The sequence below is a fragment of the Antechinus flavipes genome, chromosome 6 (genome assembly GCF_016432865.1).
Source record: "Antechinus flavipes isolate AdamAnt ecotype Samford, QLD, Australia chromosome 6, AdamAnt_v2, whole genome shotgun sequence".
Lineage (NCBI taxonomy): Eukaryota > Metazoa > Chordata > Mammalia > Dasyuromorphia > Dasyuridae > Antechinus > Antechinus flavipes.
The window spans coordinates 88,489,109-88,515,052 of NC_067403.1; the positions used below are offsets into that span (position 1 = coordinate 88,489,109).

General features: G+C 34.0%; 1 protein-coding gene across 12 annotated transcripts in view; it reads left to right on the plus strand.

Annotated features, from left to right (window-relative positions):
- Positions 1 to 25,944, plus strand: part of RAPGEF2 (Rap guanine nucleotide exchange factor 2) — a 294,557-nt gene that overhangs the window by 263,291 nt on the left and 5,322 nt on the right. For 4 of the 12 annotated variants that reach the window (XM_051965601.1, XM_051965602.1, XM_051965610.1 and 1 more), the window contains 16 exons: positions 106 to 213; positions 317 to 520; positions 636 to 744; positions 1,279 to 1,525; positions 6,180 to 6,337; positions 7,810 to 8,050; positions 9,585 to 9,968; positions 10,807 to 11,018; positions 11,126 to 11,249; positions 11,897 to 11,920; positions 13,040 to 13,263; positions 15,689 to 15,898; positions 18,949 to 19,101; positions 19,823 to 19,945; positions 21,167 to 21,392; positions 22,861 to 23,423. In XM_051965601.1, the coding sequence (XP_051821561.1) occupies positions 106 to 213; positions 317 to 520; positions 636 to 744; positions 1,279 to 1,525; positions 6,180 to 6,337; positions 7,810 to 8,050; positions 9,585 to 9,968; positions 10,807 to 11,018; positions 11,126 to 11,249; positions 11,897 to 11,920; positions 13,040 to 13,263; positions 15,689 to 15,898; positions 18,949 to 19,101; positions 19,823 to 19,945; positions 21,167 to 21,392; positions 22,861 to 23,423 (3,310 nt within the window). The remainder of the gene's footprint in view (positions 1 to 105; positions 214 to 316; positions 521 to 635; positions 745 to 1,278; positions 1,526 to 6,179; positions 6,338 to 7,809; positions 8,051 to 9,584; positions 9,969 to 10,806; positions 11,019 to 11,125; positions 11,250 to 11,896; positions 11,921 to 13,039; positions 13,264 to 15,688; positions 15,899 to 18,948; positions 19,102 to 19,822; positions 19,946 to 21,166; positions 21,393 to 22,860; positions 23,424 to 25,944) is intronic. The other 8 variants (XM_051965606.1, XM_051965607.1, XM_051965613.1 and 5 more) reach the window with 4 other exon arrangements.

Sequence of the window (25,944 nt, forward strand, 5' to 3'; positions counted from 1 at the left end):
TTTCTAAATTTTTAATTTAAAACTAGAGTCTGAAGGTTTTTTTTTTAAAATAGTGTTAAATTTAATTAAGAAGAAAAATTTACTGAAGAATAAATTGAATTTCAGGTTACACGGGTAGTGTTGTTGTGGGTGAATAATCACTTCAATGACTTTGAAGGAGATCCTGCCATGACTCGATTTCTAGAGGAGTTTGAAAACAATTTGGAAAGAGAGGTAAGATGGATGGTTTTCCCAAGGCTGCATTTCAATTTTTTTTTTTTTTTGGTCAGCATAGTAATCTCTTTCTATTTATGCAACCCTTTTTGAACTCTTACAGAAAATGGGTGGACACCTGAGGCTATTAAATATTGCATGTGCAGCTAAAGCTAAGCGGAGATTGATGACACTCACGAAGCCTTCACGGGAAGCTCCTTTACCTTTCATTTTGCTTGGAGGTTCTGAGAAAGGATTTGGTATCTTTGTGGATAGTGTGGATTCAGGGAGCAAAGCAACAGAAGCAGGCTTAAAGCGTGGGGACCAGGTATGCTAAAAATGAACCCCAACTTTAGATTGAATATCAGGACCTTCTTTTCCCAAATTACATATATTTGCTCATGGTGTCATAGACTTGATATGTTTTGTAATTTTATTTTCAGATTTTAGAGGTAAATGGTCAGAATTTTGAAAATATTCAACTCGCAAAAGCCATGGAAATTCTGAGAAACAACACACATTTATCTATCACTGTGAAAACCAATTTATTTGGTAAGAATTCCAGATATCCACTTATCTGTAATTTTGTCTTTGAAGGGGAGCTATTCTTTTAAATATTTCTTCAGTCACTATTGTAATGATTTCAATTATATGGGGCATTTATGCTTAATTCTTCCTAGGGCTTTAATTTTTAAAGACATATAGAATATGTTGGTTGAACTGGGGTTTAAAATGAAAATCCATTGACTTAAAGATGGCAAGATCTACATTTATTCTTTTCTTTATGGAATGTCAGAAACTCTGTTTAGCCTTAGTGGTCATAAACCTAGAGGATACCTCTTAGGGTAATATTGAGGCAGAGAGATATAGCACTGAACAACATTAACCTAAGGAAAGGGGCATAGCATCAGAAAGCATTAATCTTATCCATTCACAATGATGGAATTGTCTCCCATAAAATTGTTCTTCTCTGGCCATCTCTTATGAACTATCTTCCCTAGACATATTTCATTTGTCCACTGGGGTTGATCAGCAGGATTGTTGAGATCTTACAATTTGATTTAGGTTTTGTTTCTTTCTATATAGTGTTTAAAGAACTTTTAACAAGATTATCAGAAGAGAAAAGAAATGGTGCCCCACATCTCCCTAAGATTGGAGACATTAAAAAGGCTAGTCGCTACTCGATCCCAGATCTTGCGGTAGATGTGGAACAGGTTATGGGACTTGAAAAAGTAAATAAGAAAAGCAAAGCCAACACCGTTGGAGGAAGGAACAAGTTAAAAAAGATACTTGACAAGACTCGCATCAGCATCTTGCCACAGAAACCATATAAGTAAGTGCCAGAGTTTTCATTTTCTGCATAAATGATACTTTAATGTGTCTTAGGAAGCATGGAACAGCTTTGAAATAGTTTTATGGACACATGGGTGCATTCTTAGTGTGCACATGAACAGACCCAGTACGTTCCCAGATCTCATCTCTGAGATATTTACTGTCTTAATAGAGATATAAAGAAAACAACTTGATTTCTGCCCCCAGTTATTGTGCCCATGTGCCTTTTTTCTAAAGTTAAATGTGACTAGAAAGGCAGCTTGGTGTTGCGACTAGGGGACTGGCCTTGGAAACAGCAAGAAGACCTACCTGATACAAATACTGGCTGTGAGACTGGGAAAAATCGCTCAATCTCTCAGTGCCATGAGCAGTTTTCTAAGAGTATAAGTTGCAAAGTTAACTATGGATTAGCATTGGTAATATAGGAACTAAAAATTCCCTGTACAAGTGGAATCATGAGTGGCTTAAAAAAGAAAATAAAATACTTGTTTTGTGAATTCCTCATTTGGGCATTTGTAGAAATGTATGCAAAGGCTCATTCCTGTTCATTGTATTTAGAAAAATAAAAATGAAATATGTTTTTTAAAGTGAAAAATCACTTATGCAGGAGCCCAAGTCATTTTGGGTAGTGAGATTTTTTTTTTTTAAATTAAAGATTGGATTGAACTTTTAAGTGCTAGAGTGCTTAATTTTAACCTTTGAGGCTGTTAGGTAGTATTGAAGATAATATAGCACTAGACTTGGAATCAGGAAGGCCTGAGTTTAATATTTAAGCTAATTACTTCTGTCTGCCTCAATTTCCACAATGTGAAAAAAAAAATGGGGATAATAATACCAGCTACTTTCCAGGCTTGCTGTAAGGATTAATGAAGATATTTGTAAGACTCTTAGCACAATGCCTTGCATATAGTAGGTGGTAGATAAATGCTTATTCTCTTCTCTCCCTTTTAATGGAAACATTCTAAAACATGTTAGGCATACATTATTTTGTGATTTAATTTTTATTTTTTAATTTAATTTAATTAATTTATTTTTTTTAAATAACTTTTTATTGACCGAACCCATGCCAGGGTAATTTTTTACAGCATTATCCCTTGCATTCACTTCTGTTCCAATTTTTTCCCTCCCTCTCTCCACCCCCTCCCCGAGATGGCAAGCAGTCCTTTACATGTTGAATAAGTTACAGTACATCCTAGATACAATATATGTGTGCAGAACCAAACAGTTCTCTTGTTGCACAGGGAGAATTGGATTCAGAAGGTATAAATAACCTGGGAAGAAAAACAAAAATGCAAGCAGTTTATATTCATTTCCCAGTGTTCTTTCTTTGGGTGTAGCTACTTCTGTCCATTCTTGATCAATTGAAACTGAATTAGCTCTCTTTATCGAAGACATCCACTTCCATCAGAATACATCCTCATACAGTATCATTGTTGAGGTATATAATGATCTCCTGGTTCTGCTCATTTCACTTAGCATCAGTTCATGTAAGTCTCGCCAGTCCTCTCTGTATTCATCCTGCTGGTCATTTCTTACAGAACAATAATATTCCATACTGTTCATATACCACAATTTACTCAACCATTCTCCAATTGATGGGCATCCATTCATTTTCCAGTTTCTAGCCACTACAAACAGGGCTGCCACAAGCATTTTGGCACATACAGGTCCCTTTCCCTTCTTTAGTATCTCTTTGGGGTATAAGCCCAGTAGAGACACTGCTGGATCAAAGGGTATGCACAGTTTGATAACTTTTTGAGCATAGTTCCAGAATGCTCTCCAGAATGGCTGGATGTGTTCACAATTCCACCAACAATGTATCAGTGTCCCTGTTTTCCCACATCCCCTCCAACATTCCACATTATCTTTCCCTGTCATTTTAGCCAATCTGACAGGTGTGTAGTGGTATCTCAGAGTTGTCTTGATTTGCATTTCTCTGATTAATAATGATTTGGAGCATATTTTCATATGTCTATAAATAGTTTCAGTTTCTTCGTCTGAGAATTGTCTGTTCATATCCTTTGACCATTTATGTGATTTAATTTTTAAAGACATTGTATTGAGGCGCAGCTTTCTATTCCCCTATTCTCCCTATTCCCCCAATTGTCTCCCTTGCCTCTCAACACCAGCATTATTCCCTCTTCTTTGTGTCACTTCCTCCTTCCTCCCTTCCCCACCCCCCAATACAGCTGTCACATGCCTTCCGGGGTAACCCAGAAAATAACACTGTTTTCTTAAGAACAGTGTTGTGGATTGAACCATCTCTTTTAAGATTTGGGTTCTTCCTCTTATCTTTAAAAACCACAAAGCAGCAGATGGAACAATTGCAACAGCTGGCCCAGCAGCAGATGTTTATGGAAAGGGTTCCTCTTCTCTCTATCCTGCCCCCTTTATATTGGTCTCTAGTGTATCTCCACCTTTTTGGGCTCTGATCTGCTGTACTGTGACTGTTTATTGTTGGTCACCTCTTCTGATTGCTACATAAGACTGCTGCCACTTTCTCTTGTCTTCTATCTTTTTTTCTCCTTTTTCTTTTTTCCCTATCTATCTCCCATTAGTTCTCCACTGTATTGTGTTATATTAGAGAGAAGGTTGAACTTAGAGTTGAAATAATGTGTCCCAGCCTAGGCACAGAAAGTGGGCGAGTGATTCAGTGTCTCCAAGCTCAAGGTCCCTGTTCCATAAAACAGTCATGATGACTTTACTGAGTTATAGTGAGGAAAGTTTCCATTGCAACTGTTAACTCTTATAACTCTTGTCTTTTACATGAAATACTGGTCTGTGATTACCCCATCAGAGTACCTTTTTCACCAACTTTGGTAACCATTCAGTCATAGTGTTTTTGGTCTTAGCTTTCCTTTCTTGTGTGTTTCACTTCATGTTGCTACATTGATTCATAAAACTCTTCGCTGTTTGTTTTTTTTTTTTAAGCCATCCACCATGCCATTTCATATAGCACAATAACATTGCATCCCAATGATGTAGTACAACTTGTTTATCTATTCCCGAACTTATGGGCATCCCCTCAATTTCCAGTTATTTTCCACTCAACAAAAAGAGCTTGTTACATTCATTTATCTTAAGTCATTTGTCTTTTTAAAAACTTACAGGAGAATTTTGTCTCCTTCATATTTGCAGATATAGATGCCTAAAGAGAAATTTTGCTGCAACTATCTAATGAAATTACAATAACCTGACATTTAGTTTAACTAGTATTTTATTATTTTCAATTACATGTAAAGACAATTTTTAGCATTTATTTAAAAAAAAATTGTTGAGTTCCAAATTTTCTCCCTCCCTACAATGGTAAGCCATTCAGTATAGATTACATGTGTGCAATCACATAAAACACATTTCTATATTAATTATGTTGTGAAAGAAGAAATAGACCAAAAGAGAGGGAAAAACAAGAAAAAACTGAAAATCATAATCTTTTCTCTGCATTCAGACTCTATTAGTTCTTACTGTAGATGTAAATATCATTTTTCATCATGAGAAGGATTAACATTTTTTAAAAATTACTTTTTTAGATATAATATAACAAATTAGCATAACCTTCCCTAGTATATTTTATGTTAGAACATCTTTCCCATAACTTTCCACTTCCCTCAAAATATATAATACTCATTCTTTTGCTGGTTATTTTTTTATGGACCAGACATAAGATGGCAGGTATGCCCATGTCACATGGTATTTGGCAACTCACTATATGCAAAATATTCATTATCATTTTGTCAGGAGTCTTTTGTTTATATTACTTAGTTCTTCCTAATTTCCAAGTATTTGTAGACAAATCTCTAAGACACGTTATTGTAGAATATGACCCAAATAGAAATACTACAGAGGATCAAACTTCCTTCCATACTTATCTGGAACTGGACAAAGTTTTAAGAAATAGAAATATTCATGCCTCTTTTCCCCAGGATGTTAATAAGTAATTACAAATTTTATTTGTGGGAAACTATTTCAGTATATGTAAGTTATTTCTGAATCCAAGAAATTTCAATATGCTTCTCTTAATCAGCAAAGGTGATATGTATAGTTACTCCATGAATTACAATGGAATTTCTTACACTAGAATTTTTGATGATATATTTAGGAATAACTTGGAAGAACTAATTTATTATTTTCTGGATCATCTTCTCTTCCCTTTTAATTGCATTCAAAGAATGACTTCATTTCATTCTTTGTGAACACTTCAGTGACCAGACATAGAAATATTTTATTTGCCAATGGGAACTGAAAAGATCTTCTTGATGAGTTTTTTCCATATGTTTATTTCATTCAATCATCACACCATATCTTTTCTTGACTGCTGTTCCATTCTGAGAAATTTACTGTTAATACTGGTTACTTTTACACATGTGTATGCATGTGTGTATGTGTAAGGGGGAGATTAGGAAGAACTTAGTCTCAGAATCACATGTCATGCAGGTGAAAAATAGTCAATTCTGTCTACAGACTACATATTAGAAGTACTGAGCATATTAAGTGTATGTGTATATGTTGTAATTAAACTATTTAGATTAGATTAGATTATTAGATTTTTGTTGTTGAGGCTCTGAAATGTGGGTATTATGTATTTGTATAGATCATAAAAAGTGACATAATTTTGAACTATTGATAAACCATTTGCTGTTTTATTCTTTGATTAGTGATATTGGAATTGGCCAGTCTCAAGATGACAGCATTGTAGGATTAAGGCAGACAAAACACATCCCAACAGCATTACCTGTCAGTGGAACTTTATCATCTAGTAATCCTGATTTATTACAGTCACATCACCGCATTTTAGATTTCAATACTACTCCAGGTGAGCATCAAATTCTTTACTTATTTTTTCTATCCATTTAATTTTATAAAAACAACTATTAACATAACATATTAACATGGCTATTAACATATAGAAGAACTCAGCCCCTTTTGTAAAAAGGACTCCATTACATGTTTAACCTTGTGGTGACATTGAATTTCTCTATCTTTAGGAGGACTTCAGAAGTACTGTAGTAAAAATATCACTTGCTGCCCTTTCTAAAACATTACTTTCATCATTATATATTGTGCCTTTATAAATTTTATACTAACTTTTATCCATCTATTAATATTTAAAACTTAAATGTATATGTGGTGCTTCAGTTAATCATATTTAACCTAATATTTTAGAAAGAAATTGAATTTAATTTTAAATGAAAAAAAATTTTTTTTTAATTTCCAGATAAAAGGATGACCTATTGCTTTTATAGTTGATGGTCTTCTCAATGTCTATTACAAATCTTTAGATGAAAAATATGTAATCTTTTTTGTGTCCTGGACCCCATCTCAAAAATGGAAGTTCACTTATAATTGAAATAAAGGATTGCAATTTAAATAAAGATTTCTTTTCTCATCCAAGTTTAAGAAATCTATAAAATCTAGTCACAATCTCCCTGTGGTTCTGTAGATCCCAGGCTGAGAATCCCTGTTTTCTGTATTCAAGAACCCTATCCTCATATTTGTGTTTTATCCTGCTTTGCTCTGGCAAAAATGTTTACTCTAGTAAACATCATTTCACATGTCCTCTTTCAACTTCTCTAAACCCTCCAACCACTGACACCAATGTTTAGCCTGTCTTGATAATGCCTTTTCAGCCTGTAAATAATATCTCTCTTTTAAATTCTCTCCTGTCATTCTGGTCAGACCTCTTTTATTTACCAATATTTATTTTATTTGTGTTTGTTTTGTTCTTCCAGTTAGAACATAAATTTCTGGGAAATAGAGAGAGACTGTATTATTGCTTCAAGTTTATAACCCAGAATCTATCATGTATTAGCTGTATGTTGAATGGAATTAAGTAAAATTGGATAGTAGACCATATTATTAAAAAACCAATATAAGAGTGATTTGTATTTCAGATATTCTCCATATGATGAGTTGTTTTCTGGACTAGTCTTACATTTATCTTATAATCAGAACTGATTTGATAATGATGTCATAGCTCCATTCCAATCCTTTGTCAGATCCATTGAAGCACAGTCTCATTCTTTTTCTGAATTACTTGACTTAGTTTCATAGTATGTCTTCCTGCCTACAGGTAATTGGCATAATTTTAAGATAAAAATTCTAGAATTTGTGAATCTTGATCAAGCCATGACTTGGGGGATATGCAGATTGAGGGAAGAAGAAAAAAAATATGGCATAATTGATCATAGTCAGGTTTTCAGGTCCTCCCTTTCATTTGACTCCAAATTGTATCCTGTATTTCCTGCCTCCAAAATATTCACATGTGACTTTTGTTTTCTCCTTTAGATTTACCAGACCAAGTTTTGAGGGTTTTTAAGGCAGACCAGCAGAGCCGGTACATCATGATCAGCAAGGACACGACAGCGAAAGAAGTGGTCATTCAGGCCATCAGGGAATTTGCTGTGACTGCCACACCTGATCAATACTCCTTGTGTGAGGTCTCTGTTACTCCTGAGGGAGTAATTAAACAAAGAAGACTTCCTGATCAGCTTTCCAAACTGGCTGATCGAATACAACTGAGTGGAAGGTAGACAATCATAGGACACACAACATCAGTTTTTTTTTTTTTTTTCCTCTTGAAGGGTTATTTTAAAGTTGCTTCACTTGCTCCAAAATGACTTAGGGTAATCATCCATGATTATCTAATTGGTTTTCCACTATTAATTCCCTCCACTTCTAGTTTTTAAAGAGATGACTAGAGTAGTCTTATAAATGTTTACATTTTACCAGCCTTTCCTCTTAACTTTTTTTAAACAGCATTCCTCCCCCAGGAATTGTTTCATAACTAATAAAATAAATCAATTGCACATTCTACAGTGTTCTTCTGACATAAATAATTACTTGCCCTGGGAAAATGTGCAAATGGCAAGGCTGATTTCAATATTTAATCCAAGAAAGGCACCCAATATTCCATTTCCACCTATTCTTTTTAGGGAAAATGCCCTGGGAAAACTTCTATCTCATAAATCTATAAAACCCAGGACTAATTTCATTTTTCAAAAATATGACATGTTAACCCTGCCTTTGCTGATAAAACCATGCAACTAGATTTATGTAAAGAAACAATAACTGGGCTTTTAGTTAATTTCTAGAGGTTGGAAATCCTTAGCTCAAACCCTGTCAATAACTAGTTATGTAATTTATGGGAGACTCAGTCTTCACACCTTAATAAGGGGAAGATCATAATATAGCCCCTTATAATTTATAAAGAGATTTATGTATATTATTTTCATTGGTGCAATCATAATTTGCTGTAACTTCCTTACAGAGTTGTGATCAAATCAACCACTGAAACTTTGATGTTTTCTGATCCTAGCAGAGTCTGTACTATATAAAGGCAAGATATAAGATCTTTGATATTTCAGGAAAATAAAATAAGCCTAAATTCATCTCAAGTGAAGTCCTCTCATACTGAATTTTGTCTGTTGTAAGATTTTGGTCTTTGAGAGGATCATAATTACCTGCCCCACTGCATAAAACTCCTTGGAGATCCTAATTTCACTTTCATTCATCAGTTGAGAAAAGGGGAAGCAATCAAGAAACTCACAGAGAATCCTAGAGCCAAGATGTCTCCTTACTTGGATGCAAAGGCAAAAATAAATAAGTAAATAACCTGCTTTAAATCTTGTTTACTACTCTGTGATCAAAACATTCTTTCCAGCTGAGAAAACTAGAATGAGGCTCTAGGACATCCCCTTCAAAAGCTTTCCTGTCTTCTTTCCCAGAGCCCTTAAACTTGGTTCATTTGAATGAGAATAACTTTCAATTACTTCAGGAGAAAAGGTAATAGAGGAAATTAAGTAAAGGAAAGAGAAAGAAATGGGGCAAAGGACAGTAATTAATGCCATTTCAAAAGCAAATTCAATTTGATTTATTAGTTGACAATTGTTGCCAGTGTCTCATATGGCATCATGATCTATTGAATGAAAAAACTGGTATATTTACTGCTGGAGTTGGAAAGTGTTGTCAGGAATCCCCGATGAATTTTTATTGGATTCCTTTGGTAAAAGATTGAATTATTCTTTCCACGGATTATTGCATTGACATTTTATTTCACATAGGTATTATCTGAAAAACAACATGGAGACAGAAACACTTTGTTCAGATGAAGATGCTCAGGAGTTGTTACGAGAAAGTCAGATTTCCCTCTTGCAGCTCAGCACTGTTGAAGTCGCTACTCAACTCTCTATGAGAAATTTTGAACTTTTTCGGAACATTGAACCCACAGAATACATTGATGATTTGTTTAAGCTCAAATCAAAAACAAGCTGTGTAAACCTGAAAAAATTTGAAGAAGTTATTAATCAGGAAACATTTTGGGTAGCATCTGAAATCTTACGAGAGACCAACCAGCTAAAGAGGATGAAGACCATTAAACACTTCATCAAGATAGCATTACACTGTAGGGAATGCAAGAATTTTAACTCAATGTTTGCAATCATCAGGTAAGAGGATGAAGATGATTGGTCTGTCTTCAGATTCAATCCCACTTATAAATTGAATCTAACTACCAAGCGAAAGATTAGGACATATCTGTAAGAATAATTGTACTGTAGCTTTACTGGGTTTGAATGGGGAATTGAATAACAACTTTTGGTCAGTTCTTTTTCTGGTCTATGTTCTTGAAGTTAATGATTTAAGACAAATTTAGGATTTAAATTTGAAGACCTTTAAGAAAATAGAAAGTAAAATGTTATGTTCACAGTTTTCTAAGTTGAAGAATTTGCGTACTATACAATCAACTCTAAATTTGCAGGTATTTTGTGTCAGTACATTATTGCTGAGATCATCATTATTAATATTTTACTTACTATATAGAATGTGATCTTTTCAGTATAAAATGTTTATTAGCATTGTTCTATTTTACTTCATCTGAATCTATTCCTATGCTTTAAAGTGTCATGGAGGTATTCCTGGTTTCTTGGACTCTAAAATGTGAGCAGGATAATGTGAGAGAGCAAGTAATGGACATGGAGCTAGTTGAAATCCCTACTCCAATTCCTATTGGCTGTATGATACTAGATAAGTCATTTTACCACTGAGCTTTTGTCTCTTCGTTTGTTGAACAGGGATAATGATATTTCTAGTACCTTTTTTTGCAGGGCTGATGTGAACTCAATGTTTGGTAAATGCTAACATTTTATAGCAATAAGAGTTGGTATTACCAAATTAGATAGACTATGTCAAGGGATTCTGTGTACAACTAGGTAGGGGAAACTTGTTACTAGGAGATGTTTTTTTTACATCTTGTCACCTAATTCATCTTTTCAATTTGTTTCCCAGTGGCTTGAACCTGGCACCAGTAGCAAGACTTCGGACTACTTGGGAAAAACTTCCCAGCAAATATGAAAAGTTATTTCAGGATCTCCAGGACCTGTTTGATCCTTCTAGAAACATGGCAAAATATCGCAATGTTCTAAACAGCCAAAACCTGCAGCCCCCCATCATCCCTCTATTCCCTGTAATTAAGAAAGATCTTACATTCCTTCATGAAGGTAAATTGGAAATCTGAGTGGATTTTTTCCTTTTTCTTGTGAGTAGTTTAGAAGAAAACACCATTCTGGTTTCTTTCTTTTTTGTTTTTTCCTTCCTTTAACTACAGGAAATGATTCAAAAGTGGATGGCTTGGTTAATTTTGAAAAGCTAAGAATGATTGCAAAAGAAATTCGTCATGTTGGTCGAATGGCTTCAGTTAACATGGATCCAGCTCTAATGTTTAGAACTAGGTATGTTTTTCATCTTTAATAGCACATAATCTACCTTCATGGTTTTCCTTTTAAATTAAACTCAGGAAAAAAAAATGAATATTGGGTCCTATCTGTTCTTTAATAGAAATTATATTGGAACATTGTAAGCTATGGTAGGTCATTTCAAATAACACTTGATACATTAGCCTCTAGTAAGTCTTGGGGCTAAAACTTCAAATGATGGTTTGTGGATTGAAAAATCCGCATCACCTAAATGATGATGATATTATGGCTCTACACACAATCTGATGAATATTTTCAATACTGCTAAATTGTTTTGTTTTAAAAAAAAAAAAAAAGGCAATTCAACTAGTTTGGGTTTTTGTTTCAAATTTTAAATAATATGACTGACATTTCATTGATGGCATTTAAATCTAGTCTCTCTGAAAAGACACAGTTTTTCTTCTTTTAGAAGAAGAACTGTACTATAGTTTTTTCAGATGGCATCATTCTAGTACACCTGCTATTTGATAACAAAATGTATGTTTGAGATGATGCTGTTAATGTTTGTGGGCTTCTAGTACACTTGCTTGTCCTGAGGTCTAATCCTTTCTTTCTGAGCTTGTGATCTTTCTCTGTCTCTCTTTCTATACCCATGCTTCAATCTTCATGGCTCTCACTTACAGGAAGAAGAAATGGAGAAGTTTGGGGTAAGTGGCCGGTGACAATACTCACAGATGTACATCCTACTCTATCCATTTGCATCTTTTTTTTTTTTCTTCTGTCTGCTATTTGTATTTTCTGATGCTTTAGCTTTTTTTTTCTTTTGTTAACCCCCTTGCTCTGGCAGAATGTTAGATGACATACTGACATCATTTAATCTATTGGGGTTTTTCCTTTTGAGGTCATGAACACGAGAGCTGTGAAATAATTAACAATTACTTAGAGAAGAAATAGGGCAGACATACTTAAAAATATCCAGTTTGGCTTGATCCTAATATAACTGGTATGTCTTAGAATAATCCAAATGTGGGTGCTTAGGGGAAAAGGAAGATTTGACCAGTGAAATCATTATTTCTTTTGCTGCAATGAATGCATATAAGATTGACCTCCAGATGTTATAAACTTAACATTTTTTATAGCTCAACTAACTACTATTTTCATCCTATGAATCAATTCTTTTAAAATTTTATTCTTAACAATTCATGTGCCAAATAGTTTCCATACATGTGTTCAAGTTTGCATGACTGTTGTACTCATATTAACTTATTGATTGCATTACTTACAAAAACTTAACATGTCCAGACCAAAATAGAAGAAAAAAATTTTCCAGTAACCTGTTATCACAGCTACTCTTATTTAAATTCTATTTGAACTTTTAAATTTATATTTTTATTAGTTATGGAAACATTTTTGGAAAACATCAAGTTTTAAACTGCATAAGTTTATTTTTTTCCTAAAAAGTTTTAATTTTTAAATTAAAATTTTTTTAAAGCATCAATTTTTAGAGACACTATTATTCTTTGCTGATTTATATAAGAAAGCTACTTTAAGTTCTCCCCTAGATAGATGTTTGAATTGGAACTTGCCTAGTCAGAACAGAATAGCTGTCACATACATATGTAATTATGCAGTTGTAATGATTTTTAGTCATTTATTTTCTTTACCCTTATCCATCTACTTTTTTAAAAGCTCTTTGTCTTACCGGAATGAGGCATGTAAGCTTTTCAGTATAGATTTATATCCATGCAACCTTTGGCATGTTTCTTATTAACTCAGGGAACCTTGTTCTAAAGTGAACTGCATTATCTTTTCTTTGTCTTTTTCAGATCTCTCAGTCAAGGGAGTACAAATGCAGCAGTACTCGATGTTGCACAGACCGGTGGACACAAAAAACGTGTACGCCGGAGTTCCTTCCTCAATGCCAAAAAATTATATGAAGATGCCCAAATGGCTCGCAAAGTGAAACAGTACCTGTCCAACTTGGATCTAGAAATGGATGAAGAGAGTCTTCAAACATTATCATTGCAGTGTGAGCCTGCAACTAATACATGTAAGTTATTTTTCCTATAAGAGTGGTTGCAGGGAAGAATGAATGTGGAAATCTGCAAAAGTACATTTGGGTCCTTGTGGGTATCGAGTAACAAGAAAGCCAGATTGGATATTAGGCAATAGAAGGTTTAAAAAGAAAAACAGTCAACTTTGGGGACAGGCCTTAAGAATTGTAATCCTTTTCAAGCCATAAAATTTTACCTTTTCTGGAGGATTCATTCTGAGACTAACCATTTAAAATGTCAAACTAAGAATTTGAAAAGTTATCTAAATGAATACAGTCATTTGGAATGTATATTTCCTTATCACTTCCCAATATTCTATTCAAAAAGGGGTATGTGTGTGTGTATGAAGTTAAAAGTTTCAGTAAGAAATGAAAAAGCTGTATTATTGAATCTTGATTTTTATTTTACATGGATAAATTGACACATAAAGTAAAGGATCTTGTGGCATTGAGGTGATACAGTTGATAGACCCCTGGAGTCAGAAGAACCTGAATTAAAATTCAATGTTAGATCTGGCTTGGAGAATTTTATGTAAAATTTGAGTCAGGCTTAGTTTAAGTAAGTAATCAGGCCAGACTTACAAACTACAAAAAGTTAAGTGGGATACACAATGTGCTTGTCATCTCACTCCCTGCCAACACATATTCTGGTAGTATAATTAATGAAATTAGCATTCTTTGCTCCCTGATTGCCTAGATAAATTAGTTATTTTTTAAATTGAAAGTAGCACTATTTGTTGAACTTCAGTAAGTATGATAATGTTTAAAAAAAAAAAAACTACTCAGTACCATTATTAGAAGAAATTGTTTCCTCAAAATGTGTCAAAGATTTCCTATGGGAGATTATTTTTTGAAGGGGGGTAATTCAGTCGCAAACAGATTTTTTTTTTCCTATTTGCTTTTAAGGTCATGAACATGAGATTACTATTTTTACTAATTTTTTAAACTAAATTTTACTTTTTACTAAATTAGATTTACTAAATATTATTTTAAAAAACATTTTAATGAGTGAGTTTTCATATCTTTTCCCCATATGACCCCCCCTAGAATCCTCTGTTATAACAGTGTACAATTGAACAAAACAAACTGCCAGATTGATAGTGTCTGATATGGTAAGCTACTTTCTGACCCCGAAGTATGTGACCTCCCTAAGAGTATGCTAGAGCCCAGTCATACTGTATTTTGAGAGCCAATTGTTTAGTTTTCAGTGTACACATTTATACTTTAGAAATTTGTACGTGCTACACATCAGAGTTTGGTTTTTGTTGTTGATTATCTTGGAGAAAATGTTAGTTACGAAGAATCAAATTAAAAATATGTTGTATCTACTTTTCTTTTTTTCTGGAGAAACAAGTGTTAAATATTTACCAGCATAGCCCTGGACCTTCCTATGATGAAAAGGGAATTGTATTTCATGGTCAGTTAACATATCCAAAACAAAAAATTTCCCCTCTTCTCAACTTTCCTATTGTTGTTGACAGCACCACTAAAGTACCTGTCAAAACATCCTTAAATCTTCATTTATACTCAGCCCTACATATCTGGTCTATTGTCTAGTCTTAATTCTATCTTTGCAGCATCTTATATATGTCTGTATATATGTTTCCCCACTTACATAGTTACTGCTCTAGTTCATGCTCTCATTTTCTGTTATCTGTATTATTATAGTGGTCTCCTGGTTGGCTCTGGCCAAGTTTCTTCTCACTCCAATCTGCCTTTCACTTAACTTAGCTGCCAAAATTATTTTCCTAATCCCTTTGCCTATGTAACACTTCTTCTACTCAACAAACCCCAGTGGTTCCCCATTACTGCAGGGTCAAAAATAAAATCCTGTTTAGCTTCCAACTCAATAAAGTTTCACTGGTTACCCCTGATGCTTGGAATGCTCACTTAGAACTCCTCATAACTTTCTTGGCTTTCTCCAAAACTCAGTTCAAATACTATCTTCTATCTTTGGCAGAAATCTACTTAAGAATAATTTGTTTCTTGTAAGATTAATGAAACTAATACATTTTTTGATGATAAGGTAGACATAGGGACTGAACCTGTTTGAATTGTTCTCTTCCTTCCCCCAACTGGTATAGGAAATTTCCAGGTAAAAAGAATGCCTTTATTAGTGTTGATAGCACCATTTCTGAAATATATTCTTTAAGAGTTGCTTATGGCACTGAGAAGTGACTTTTCTGAGGTCACACAACTAGCATGCATAAAAAACAGGATTTGAACCTTAGTCTCAGGGGCTCCAGCTCTCTAGCTTCCAAATCACACTGCTTCTTATGTAATATTTGAAGAAATAAGAACTACTGCCGTGTATCAAAAATAATTGTATTTTCTACTATTAAATATACACTTTAATGGTAAGTGTTTTTGAAGTTATCTTTTAAATAGTTATTAATACTTTGATTTTCTTCTAAAAACACAGTGCCTAAGAATCCTGGAGACAAAAAATCTGGCAAACCTGACACATCACCAGTCGCATCGAGGGCAGGAACACAACAGAAAGTACAAACACAGCCACCACCACAGCAGCAGCCACCACCGCCACATAAAATAAACCCAGGATTACAGGTTCCTGCTGTTTCTCTCTATCCATCACGAAAAAAAGTCCCTGTAAAGGATCTTCCTCCATTTGGTAGGTGATGCATGCCATGATTTTTTTTTTTTCCATACTCAGCAGATAGGTTCTACTGTACAGGCATTGGACGAATTTGTATATTTCTGAAAATTTAATCTGAATGTGGCTTCTTAATTGAATTTCAGTAACTGGTTATTATGTGATCATTTGCCTTTATTCTACATGATTCTGGGTGTCTTGCATTGTCAATGGCTGGAAAAAATGAAATTACTTTATTTTCATTTTATTTATTTATTTATTTTTATTATTATAACTTTTTATTGACAGAACATATCCCTGGGTAATTTTTTTTACAATATTATCTCTTGCACTTATTCTGTTCCGACTTTTCCCTTCCCTCCCTCTACCCCCTCCCCTAGATGGCAAGGAGTCTTTTTTTTAATGAAGTAATTTTTTTATTATAGCTTTTTATTTACAAGATATATGCATAGGTAATTTTTCAGCATTGACAATTGCAAATCCTATTGTTCCAACTTTTTCCCTCCTTCCCCCCACCCCTTTCCCCAGATGTCAAGTTGACCAATAAATGTTAAATATGTTAAAATATAAGTCAAATACAATATATGTTTACATGTCCAGACAGTTATTTTGCTGTATAAAAAGAGTCAGACTTTGAAATAGTTACAGTTAGCCTGTGAAAGAAATCAAAAATGCAGGTGGACAAAAATATAAGGATTGGGAATTCTATGTAATGGTTCATAGTCATCTCCCAGAGTTCTTTCGCTGGGTGTAGCTGGTTCAGTTCATTACTGCTCTATAGGAACTGATTTGGTTCATCTTCATTATTGATGGCAAGCAGTCTTATAAATGTTAAATTTATATGTTAGAGTATATCCTAGATACAATATATGTGTGCAGAACCGAATAGTTCTCTTGTTGCATAGGGAGAAATGGATTCAGAAGGTAAAAATAACCTGGGAAGAAAAATAAAAATCCAAATAGTTTACACTCAAAATGAAATTACTTTAAAAAGTATAGTTTGTGTTATAGACTTTTAAAATTATTTATGCTTTACTGAGTGCTTTACTTTGATCATGAGCTTATATGCAATGATTTCTGAAGGCAGAGGTGAGTTAAATGTAGTAAAAGTTGATAATGCCATTATTTATTGTTATTGATCCTGTTTTCTTGTGAGCAATAGCCTATCGAATTTAGGGGAGAGTATTTTTTAATGCTAAAGTACTTTCATTTTGTAGTTGGTGAAATATATTTTCTTAGCCATTAAGGAGAAAAATTATTATTCAATTTTTCCACTTGAAAAGTAATTTGTCATTCCTTTTATCTTCCTGTGTTCCTACTTTAGCCAACCTTCTGAGTGGATTGTGGGTATATATTAGTGTGGTTTGGAGAAAAGGCAGAATTGGCTTTATTTTATAACAAATACACATTAAACAATATGATAGTGTTAAAACTAGAATAACTTAGAAAATATGATAATAATAAGAAGTTTAGCCTTTGCCTATTGCATGCATTATAAATGCATCATAATTTTGGAGCTTCAATAGACTTTGGAAGGCATCTAATACAATCCCATCATTTCACAAATGAGAACACAGAGATGGAGTGATTTATGCAGGATCACACAGGTAACAAGAAGCACATTTGAGATTAAAACTCAGGTTCAGTTATTCAAAGTTCAATTCTCTTTTTTACCTTTTTTTTAACTGTGTAAATGTATATATTTATTCTTATCCAGTGTAAACTTGACTTTAACCATTTTTGTGTGTGTTTTTCTTACATCTTATCCCATCTAACCTCCTAAGGAATTATCCTTTGTTTACTCCCATTTCATGATCTTTATTCATTGGCTTTCTTTTCCCCCTCAATAATTAGACAATTTTCTGGGGGTAGGGAAGAAACGCCTTCATTTGAACCTATCACCATTTCTAACTATTTCCTCATTTTTCTAAAGTTTCTTAAAATGTCTTTATTGAAAGTCTCTATTTCATTATCACCCATTCTTTTTTTTTTTTTAAGCCTCCTTTTCTTTCACCACTGAAACTGATCTTTAGAAGTACAACTAAATCTCATGAATGATGGACATTTAATCCTTTCTTTTAAAGTAACATCATCTGGAATAGAGAAGCATTTATAGATAGATAAAACATTTATTAAATATTTCCTGTGTGCCAGGAAGATATCGATTATTTATACATTTACTTTGTGCCAAGGATTTTAGCAGGTACTGAGGATAAAAAATAAGCAAGATAGTCTCTGCCTGTAAGGAGTTTATATGCTAATAGGGAAACTAATACACATAAGAGATTGATGACCAAAAGGTATGTTAGTAGTTCAAATTGCTTATTCTTCTTAGAACATAAGGAAGAAACAAGTTAGGGAGTAGTGAAGAGTATGAATGTGCTCAGGGAGAAGCCCATAGTCCCAAGTTGGAAGCTTGGCCAGGTAGTTGCCTCTCATTAGCATCATCATTGTGAAAGCTTTTGACTCGGGTTTGTTGGTTTACAACTAGGTGTTTTGGTATTGGCCACTGATTTTGAAAATTGTGATACTTGAGAATAAAAATAGAGAACATGAAGTTATTCATATTCTCCTGTAATGAAAGGAATCTTCTAATCATAAGAAAACCTAATTCAAATATTTGTCTTATCATATGACTATGGATAAATTACTTTTATCCATATAAAATTACTTTTAGAGAGATTACCTTTCTAATCTCAGTTTCTTCATCGGTAAAATGTGAGTACTACTACTCGCATTGCCAACTTATGTTGAAAGTGCTTTATAAATTGTTAAGTTGACTATTGGCTTCTCGCTGATTTTGGAGGGTGTGTGAGGCAAGCTCTTTTTTAGGATTCATGTGGCAAAGGTATTCAGTGTGTAGAAGTTATAACTTTTTTACCATACACAACTTTGGAGCTGCTCTATGAACAGCTTTCAGAACTTTGGAAAATTTAAGTTTAAACCATTTCATTTGAAGAGGCATTGCACATAAATGATCATGAAACAAATGAATAAAAATAGTCTTGAAAATTGTATTATCCATTTAATATAATCCTAATTCAAGTTTGATTTTCTTTGTCTTATAGGTATCAACTCTCCACAAGCTTTAAAGAAAATTCTTTCTTTATCAGAAGAAGGAAGTTTGGAACGTCACAAGAAACAAGCAGATGATACAATATCAAATGCATCTTCACAACTCTCTTCTCCTCCAACTTCTCCACAAAGCTCTCCGAGGAAAGGTAGAATAAATTATGAATGAGTTTTGTTGTGGTGATGTTAACAAATGCTGCGTATTTCAGATACTGTGAATTATAATTTGCATTTTTAAACTTTGTACAGTGCTTGTAGTCTCTAAGATTCTCCTGTAGTAATTTAGCTATGATGTCTAGTCAATTTCCTCCCAAGATTATTATATTAAAGAAGAATGTAAAGTATTTATTCTTTGAAAATATACTAATACTGCATTTTTTTAGAGTCTTATTTGGTTTTCGATATATGACAGATTTCATTTTCTCAGAAACAGACAACTAATTTGGATTAATAAACATTTCATGTGGAAGAATGGTTTAAAGAAAACATTTCACATGTCTTCCTGGTTTCCTTTTTCATCATATTAACTCAGGTCTTGATTTTTTTTAAGGAGACAATATCTTTGATAATTTGAAACTATAATAGAATAGCAGGTAATCCTTTTTTGCCAGTTAACCCTTAAGGGCACTTTCTCCTCCTATATTTTTTGAAACAACATGGACATTAAACTAAAATCTAAAATTGTTTGTCCCCCTTGGAGAGGGGGCAAAAAAGTAAAATAAAAACTAGTATTCATTTCATTAAAATGACACATGCTGATGGCGCTTGGATGTCAAGAAGTTAAACCATCTGCACATTTTTGTGCAGGTTATCAGTCTCTAGTGTCTCTACCAAATAGGTGTCTAAACTCTCTTCTCATCCTGTTGTTAGGTGGCAGTGGCAATCAGCTGAGATCTTGTGGCTCCAGACAGTCGGACCTAACCAGTTCCTCCTCTTCTCTTGGAAGTGAGAACAGTAACAAGAATAACAATGCACCACGGACCTATGGGATAGGTGGGGTTTATAGAACCAAAAGAGGGGTGGGAATAACAGGAATCATCTCACAAAATTAGATAGCCATTTTAAAGAAAATGGGGAAGTTCCTTCACATGGCCAGTGCTGCTCTTTACAATTAAATATTTTTCCAGGATTATTTTTTTCCTTTTTTCTTTTTTTAGTTTTTTTCTTTTTGAGGAGAATATACCATGAAGACTTTTAAAGTTTAGATCAGATCTGTGAGCTCAGTGTAATTGTATTTAGTAAGCATTAAAAAAAAAAAAAAAAAAAAAAAGATTGATTTTTAAAAGTTATCAAGACCTGTGCTTTTTTTGAAAAAGGAATCTGGAAGTCTAAATATTATGAATAGATGAGAAAATTCTGTTTCAAAGAAATAAAGGCAACATGGTGTAATGCAATAACCACTGATCTCAGATCCCATGCGTTATAATTCTAGCTCTGCCCCTCACTTTGCCATATTGACCTTGGCCAAGTTCCTCAATCTTTTTTCCTCATTCATAATATAGACAAGTTACTGTCTGATTTAGGATTTGGAAATGATGGTGGTGAGCATTGTGTAAGTAGAAATTGTTATTATGTTGCCTACAAAACTAATATTTTGAAATATTATTATGAATTATTATGAATTACTTACTGTGTAGATCTGTTTCATATGTATATATACACACACACATATATGTATGTATGTATGTGTATATGTATATGTATATGTGTATATTTCTTCCTATAAAGCTAAAAAACTCACGCAGCAAGCTTGTCATTGAGAAACATCAATAACACTGAAAAAGAAGCAAGGTCATAGAAATCACAAGACATTTAAATTATACAAACATTTTATGGAACGGCTAACTGTTTACATTTTCTAAGTTAAATTATTTGAAGTAATCATTAATTCTATATCTCCTTTCATCTCAAAAAACCACTTTTTACATCATTTGATAGCTAAAGAAATCAAAGCATTTCAAGTTATTGGTGAAGCTCAGACACCATTGCAGGTTCATATCTCACTTTTCACTTATTACTTTTCTGAATCCTTCATTGAGGAAGTCAATCTACATTTGACCTTTTTGTCACTTTCTCACCGTGCTTAAAATGTGTTAATTTTTTTTCTTCTGTTCACCGGTATTATTTTTCAGTTTCTTTCCTTACATTTGGTGTTAGAATTCAGGTTTGTTATGCTTGGGATCACTGATGAATATGATTCTCTTTCCCGCGCAGGTTATACTTTGGCTCCTAGTGGCACTGTGGATAATTTTTCAGATTCCGGCCACAGTGAAATCTCTTCCCGATCTAGTATTGTCAGCAATTCTTCCTTTGATTCAATGCCAGTCTCACTGCATGATGAGAGGAGACAGCGGCATTCTGTCAGCATTGTGGAAACTAATCTAGGTATGGGCAGAATGGAGAGAAGAACTCTGCTCGATCCAGATCAATATAGCTTAGGGTAAGAATCTTTTTATGTTTCATTTAAAAATTGTTTTTAAAGTTTTCCTTTGTAACTTGTTATGGATTTTTCCTCAACTTAAAGCAGATTCCTTTTTTTTTTCCCTCCTAGAAACCCACTTCCATTCTTTCAAGGTCTAATAAACTTATGATGGAGCTCTCACATCCCTGATGTAAATGGCAGCCCTTCTCATTCTGTGTAATTCTTAACCATGTCTTTCTAGAAGCCTTCCAGAAAGGATTCATACAATCTAGTAGAAACTTTCTTCTTTTAGTTGGCATTGAGGTGCCAATGCCTGGAATATAGTAGATTAAATGCTTATTGACTGATGGGCTCTGATCTCTCAGCCATCCATCATTTTAGTCTTGTTAAATGACCATCTTTCTTCCTTTTCCATTTGATACAATTTTTCAACTTTTTTTTTTTCTAATACCACTCTTTGCTCAGGAATTAGGAGTACACAATACAGACCTATTTATACCCAATATACATCTTATCGTTTTCCTTGTATTATAATTTTTATTCTCAAAGATTATGATATTTTAGGTAAGCAAGGACCAGGCTTTTTTTTTTTTTTTTTTTTTTTTTGAGGGTGGGGTAGGTGGGGGGGTGCAGGGGATTGTGAATCTATGTTTGGTAGATTACTGCTTTGTCTATAAAATAAATCTAATAAGTACTTGTGAAATTGAATTATGTTTATGTTAAAGAGATGGAGTTTTGCAATCATGAACAGTTAGTGAGAACTCTGTGCAGTTTCTCAAATACAATTTAGTCCTTTATCTTCCTCCTTCAAAATCATTCAAGTCTTTTGAAACTCCTCTTCATAATAAAGACAAAGATGAAGTAATCTGACAAGCTGCCTATCTTGCTGTATGTTATAGTCATAGGAGAGAATTATTTTTCATTCACTTTGTTTTTCCATTATGATTGGTTAGAACAATCTCATTGTTGGTATATATGTGAGGAAAATCTTTCTCTTTCAGTTTTTAAATTCCTATACCATTTTGGAATATCTAGAAGAAGTTCTACCCCAAAGCATTTTTACTGGCTTTTTATTAAGGTAGAAAGTCATATTTAAGCTCATTTTTCACACTAATATATGTAATTTTAGATTCAATTCAATGCTTTTTAATGACATTATTTCCTTAACCAATTAGTCAATGTATTAAAGTTTTCATTGGCCTTGTGAAAGTAATTTTTAATTTCAATGAGTACATTGTCAAATTGTGGTGTGTGTGTGTGAGAGAGAGAGGTCGGTCTATATATCATGGTATTGATAAAAGGAGGGAAAAATCACATAAAACTTCATAATAGATTGACAAATGGTTTTTCCCTGGTTTTATGATGGGCAATTAAGCTACTCCACCCCAACTCCCAAAAAAGAGAGAATTTTTTCTTTTTGGTTGAAGATTTTTAAAATTTGTGATACTAGTAATATTTTTCTCCATTTTTTCTATTTTTCATTTAGGTCCTATGCACCAGTATCAGAGACTCGGGGTTTATATGCTGGGGCTACAGTGATTTCTTCCCCAAGTACTGAAGAACTTTCACAGGACCAGGGGGACAGAGCTTCACTGGATGCAGCAGACAGTGGCCGTGGAAGCTGGACTTCTTGCTCAAGTGGTTCCCATGATAATATACAAACTATACCACACCAGAGAAGCTGGGAGACACTTCCTTTTGGGCATGCACATTTTGATAATGCAGGGGATGGTGCAGCCTTGTGGGCTTCAAGCAGTCATATGGACCCAGTCATGTTTTCTGATCATAGCACAAAGTACAACAGACAAAATCAAAGTCGAGAGAGCCTTGACCAAGCCCAGTCAAGGGCAAGCTGGGCATCCTCAACTGGATACTGGGGAGAAGATTCAGAGGGTGATACAGGCACCATCAAACGGAGGGGTGGGAAGGATGTTTCCATTGAAGCAGAAACAAGTAGCTTAACATCTGTCACTACAGAAGAAACAAAACCTGTTCCTATGCCTGCTCACATATCCGTGACATCGAGTACTACTGCAAAGGGTCTTATTGGTAAGATGGAATTGAATCTGAATCTTGATTTTTCTTCCAAGAAAGAGTGGGAGAGGGGCTATTATGTTTTCTGAATGGAGGCAGTCCCTTTACCTTGTCCATGTCCAGAACTGTACATTGATTGAGAGTCACTTTCAGAATTTTAGTTGGTTTAAAATGGATCCTGGGCAGCAATTTGAAATCCTCATGTGATCCAGCAGTGGTTCAAAAGTTGATTTCTTAAAAGCCCTGTCCCTAGTGATAATCCAAGATAACTAGTCTAGAAAAATTATCTTGAGTTATCAATAGGGTCAGGAGTTTTCATATTTAAGAAAGTCTCTATAACTTTTATTAGCACAATAAATATTATTAGCACCAAATGATCTGGCTTTCTTCTTTACCAGAACAAAACAAAATAAAACAAAATTGTTCCATACCAAAAAATGTTTATAGATCTTTACTCATTTGCTTCTCTTCTGTTATAGTTCTTGTACATAAATTTCTTATCTTGCTCTTATCCTTAATTGCATCTCCTCCCTTCTCTTTCAGGGATTATTATCTCTATCTTATCTTTCATCTCTCTTTGTCTCCTTATTTCTTCACTAATGCTTACAAAAAATAAAATGTTTGCATTTCTCCCAGCCTTAAGAAACCTATTTTTGACCCTATTATCTGAACATATTGTGCTGAATCTATCTACCCTTCACTATACTAAAATCAAAGAAAGAATAGCATGTACTCTCTGCTAGCTTTTTCTTACCACCCCCTCCATCCTAAACCCCTTGAAATATGGCATCACCTCCCATCATTCCAATCAAACCAATTTCTTCAGTGGCTTTATCCTATCTTTTCTCAGTTCTTATCTTCCTCAAGTACAATTTTTGTCACTCTAGTCAAAAATATAGTAACTAGTTAGCATGAGACTTTTTTGATTTTATCAGTAATACAGGAAATTCTCTCTTCAGAAGTCAGCAACTCACCTGTAACTTAATAAATGATTTGGCTATGGTCATACAAGTAACAAGGGTTAGAAGGAGGGCTTGCAGATCTTGCAAAGCTATAATGATCTTAAGGATCTTTGCTATCTTTGTCACCCTCATCTCAACTATTTCTAACTCATGAATACCCTTCTTAAACTATTTTGCCCAAGACTGAACATAATGTAATATGATATAATCAGGGAAGGGGACAGTACAACCCCTACCTTTCTTGCTAAGTGCACTATATAGTTCATAAAACATAAGACATGAGGCAGGTAGGAGACATGGTAGATAGAGTGCCATACGTGGAGTGAGCAAGACTCATCTTCATGGTTCAAATCTGGCCTTAAAACTTGCTTAGCTGTGTGACCTTGGGCAAGTTACTTGGCTTTGTTTGCCTCACTTTCTTCATCTATAAAATGAATTGGAGGAGAAAATGGCAAATTTATCTAGTATCTTTGCTAAGAAAATTGCTAATGTGATAATGAAGAAACTGACATGCCTGAAATTACTGAACATCAGCTTTCACTTATTCATTCATTCCTTTTTTTTTTTTTTTTTTTTAATATTCCTTTAATTTCATTGAGCTTCTGGTGTGATTTGTGACTGAGTACAAATTTACTTAACTCACTGTATTCAGATGGGTCTAGACCAGATCATATCAAATTATTTAGGTGTCTGCCCAGGCTACTTAGAACATTAATCAAATCAGTAGTACCATTATTCTACTCAAGTACCTAATGGTCCTTCCTTCCTTCCTCTCTTCCTCCCTCCCTTTCTTTCTTCCTTCTTTTCCTTCCTTCTTCCTTCCTTCCTTTCTTCCCTCTTTCCCTTCCTTCCCTCCCTCCCTTCCTTCTTTTGTATCTATTTGAAGTTCCTGAGGGCAAATATTTCTTATTGTTACACTTTGTATCCTCTGTAAATTGCCTGGTATACAGTAACTTAATTTAAAAAATTTTGTTTGCTTTTTTAATCTGCTGTATCATGTTTATTCACATTGAATTTTCCAGTCACTAATAAAGAATGTAGTTGGAGACTTAAAAAAAAGGAGGACTTTAACCCAGGTATCCTCCTCCATCGTAGCCCTCCCAAATTTCTTCCAACCCTCACCAGTTGAAAGTGATTTTTTCCCCTTCTCATATTTTTCAGCACTTTATCTAGATTTTTGCTTTGCTCCCATTTCTTATTTTTTATGTTGTTCTTGTCTGTGCACGTGTAACGTAGGTCCTTAGCAAGGACATACATTCCCAATTCCAAGCACAGTGTCTACCTTGTAGTAGGTGCTTAATAAATGTTTATTTAATTGAAATGAACAGATCTCATGAACCTTAGTACCTATGGCATATATTTTGTATGGGATACTCAAAGCATTAGTTCATTAAATATTAAAATGTGAATATAGAGATAGAATCAGAGTTTCTGTATATCATCATTCTACATGCCTCTCCCTTTAGCAAAGAAATTGTGTTCCTTTTGTCCTTCAAAGGATTAGAATCGTTTGTCAGGTCTGTATCCTATACAGTTGAAGGATGACCATTTAATACATTCTAATGTTTTCTGAA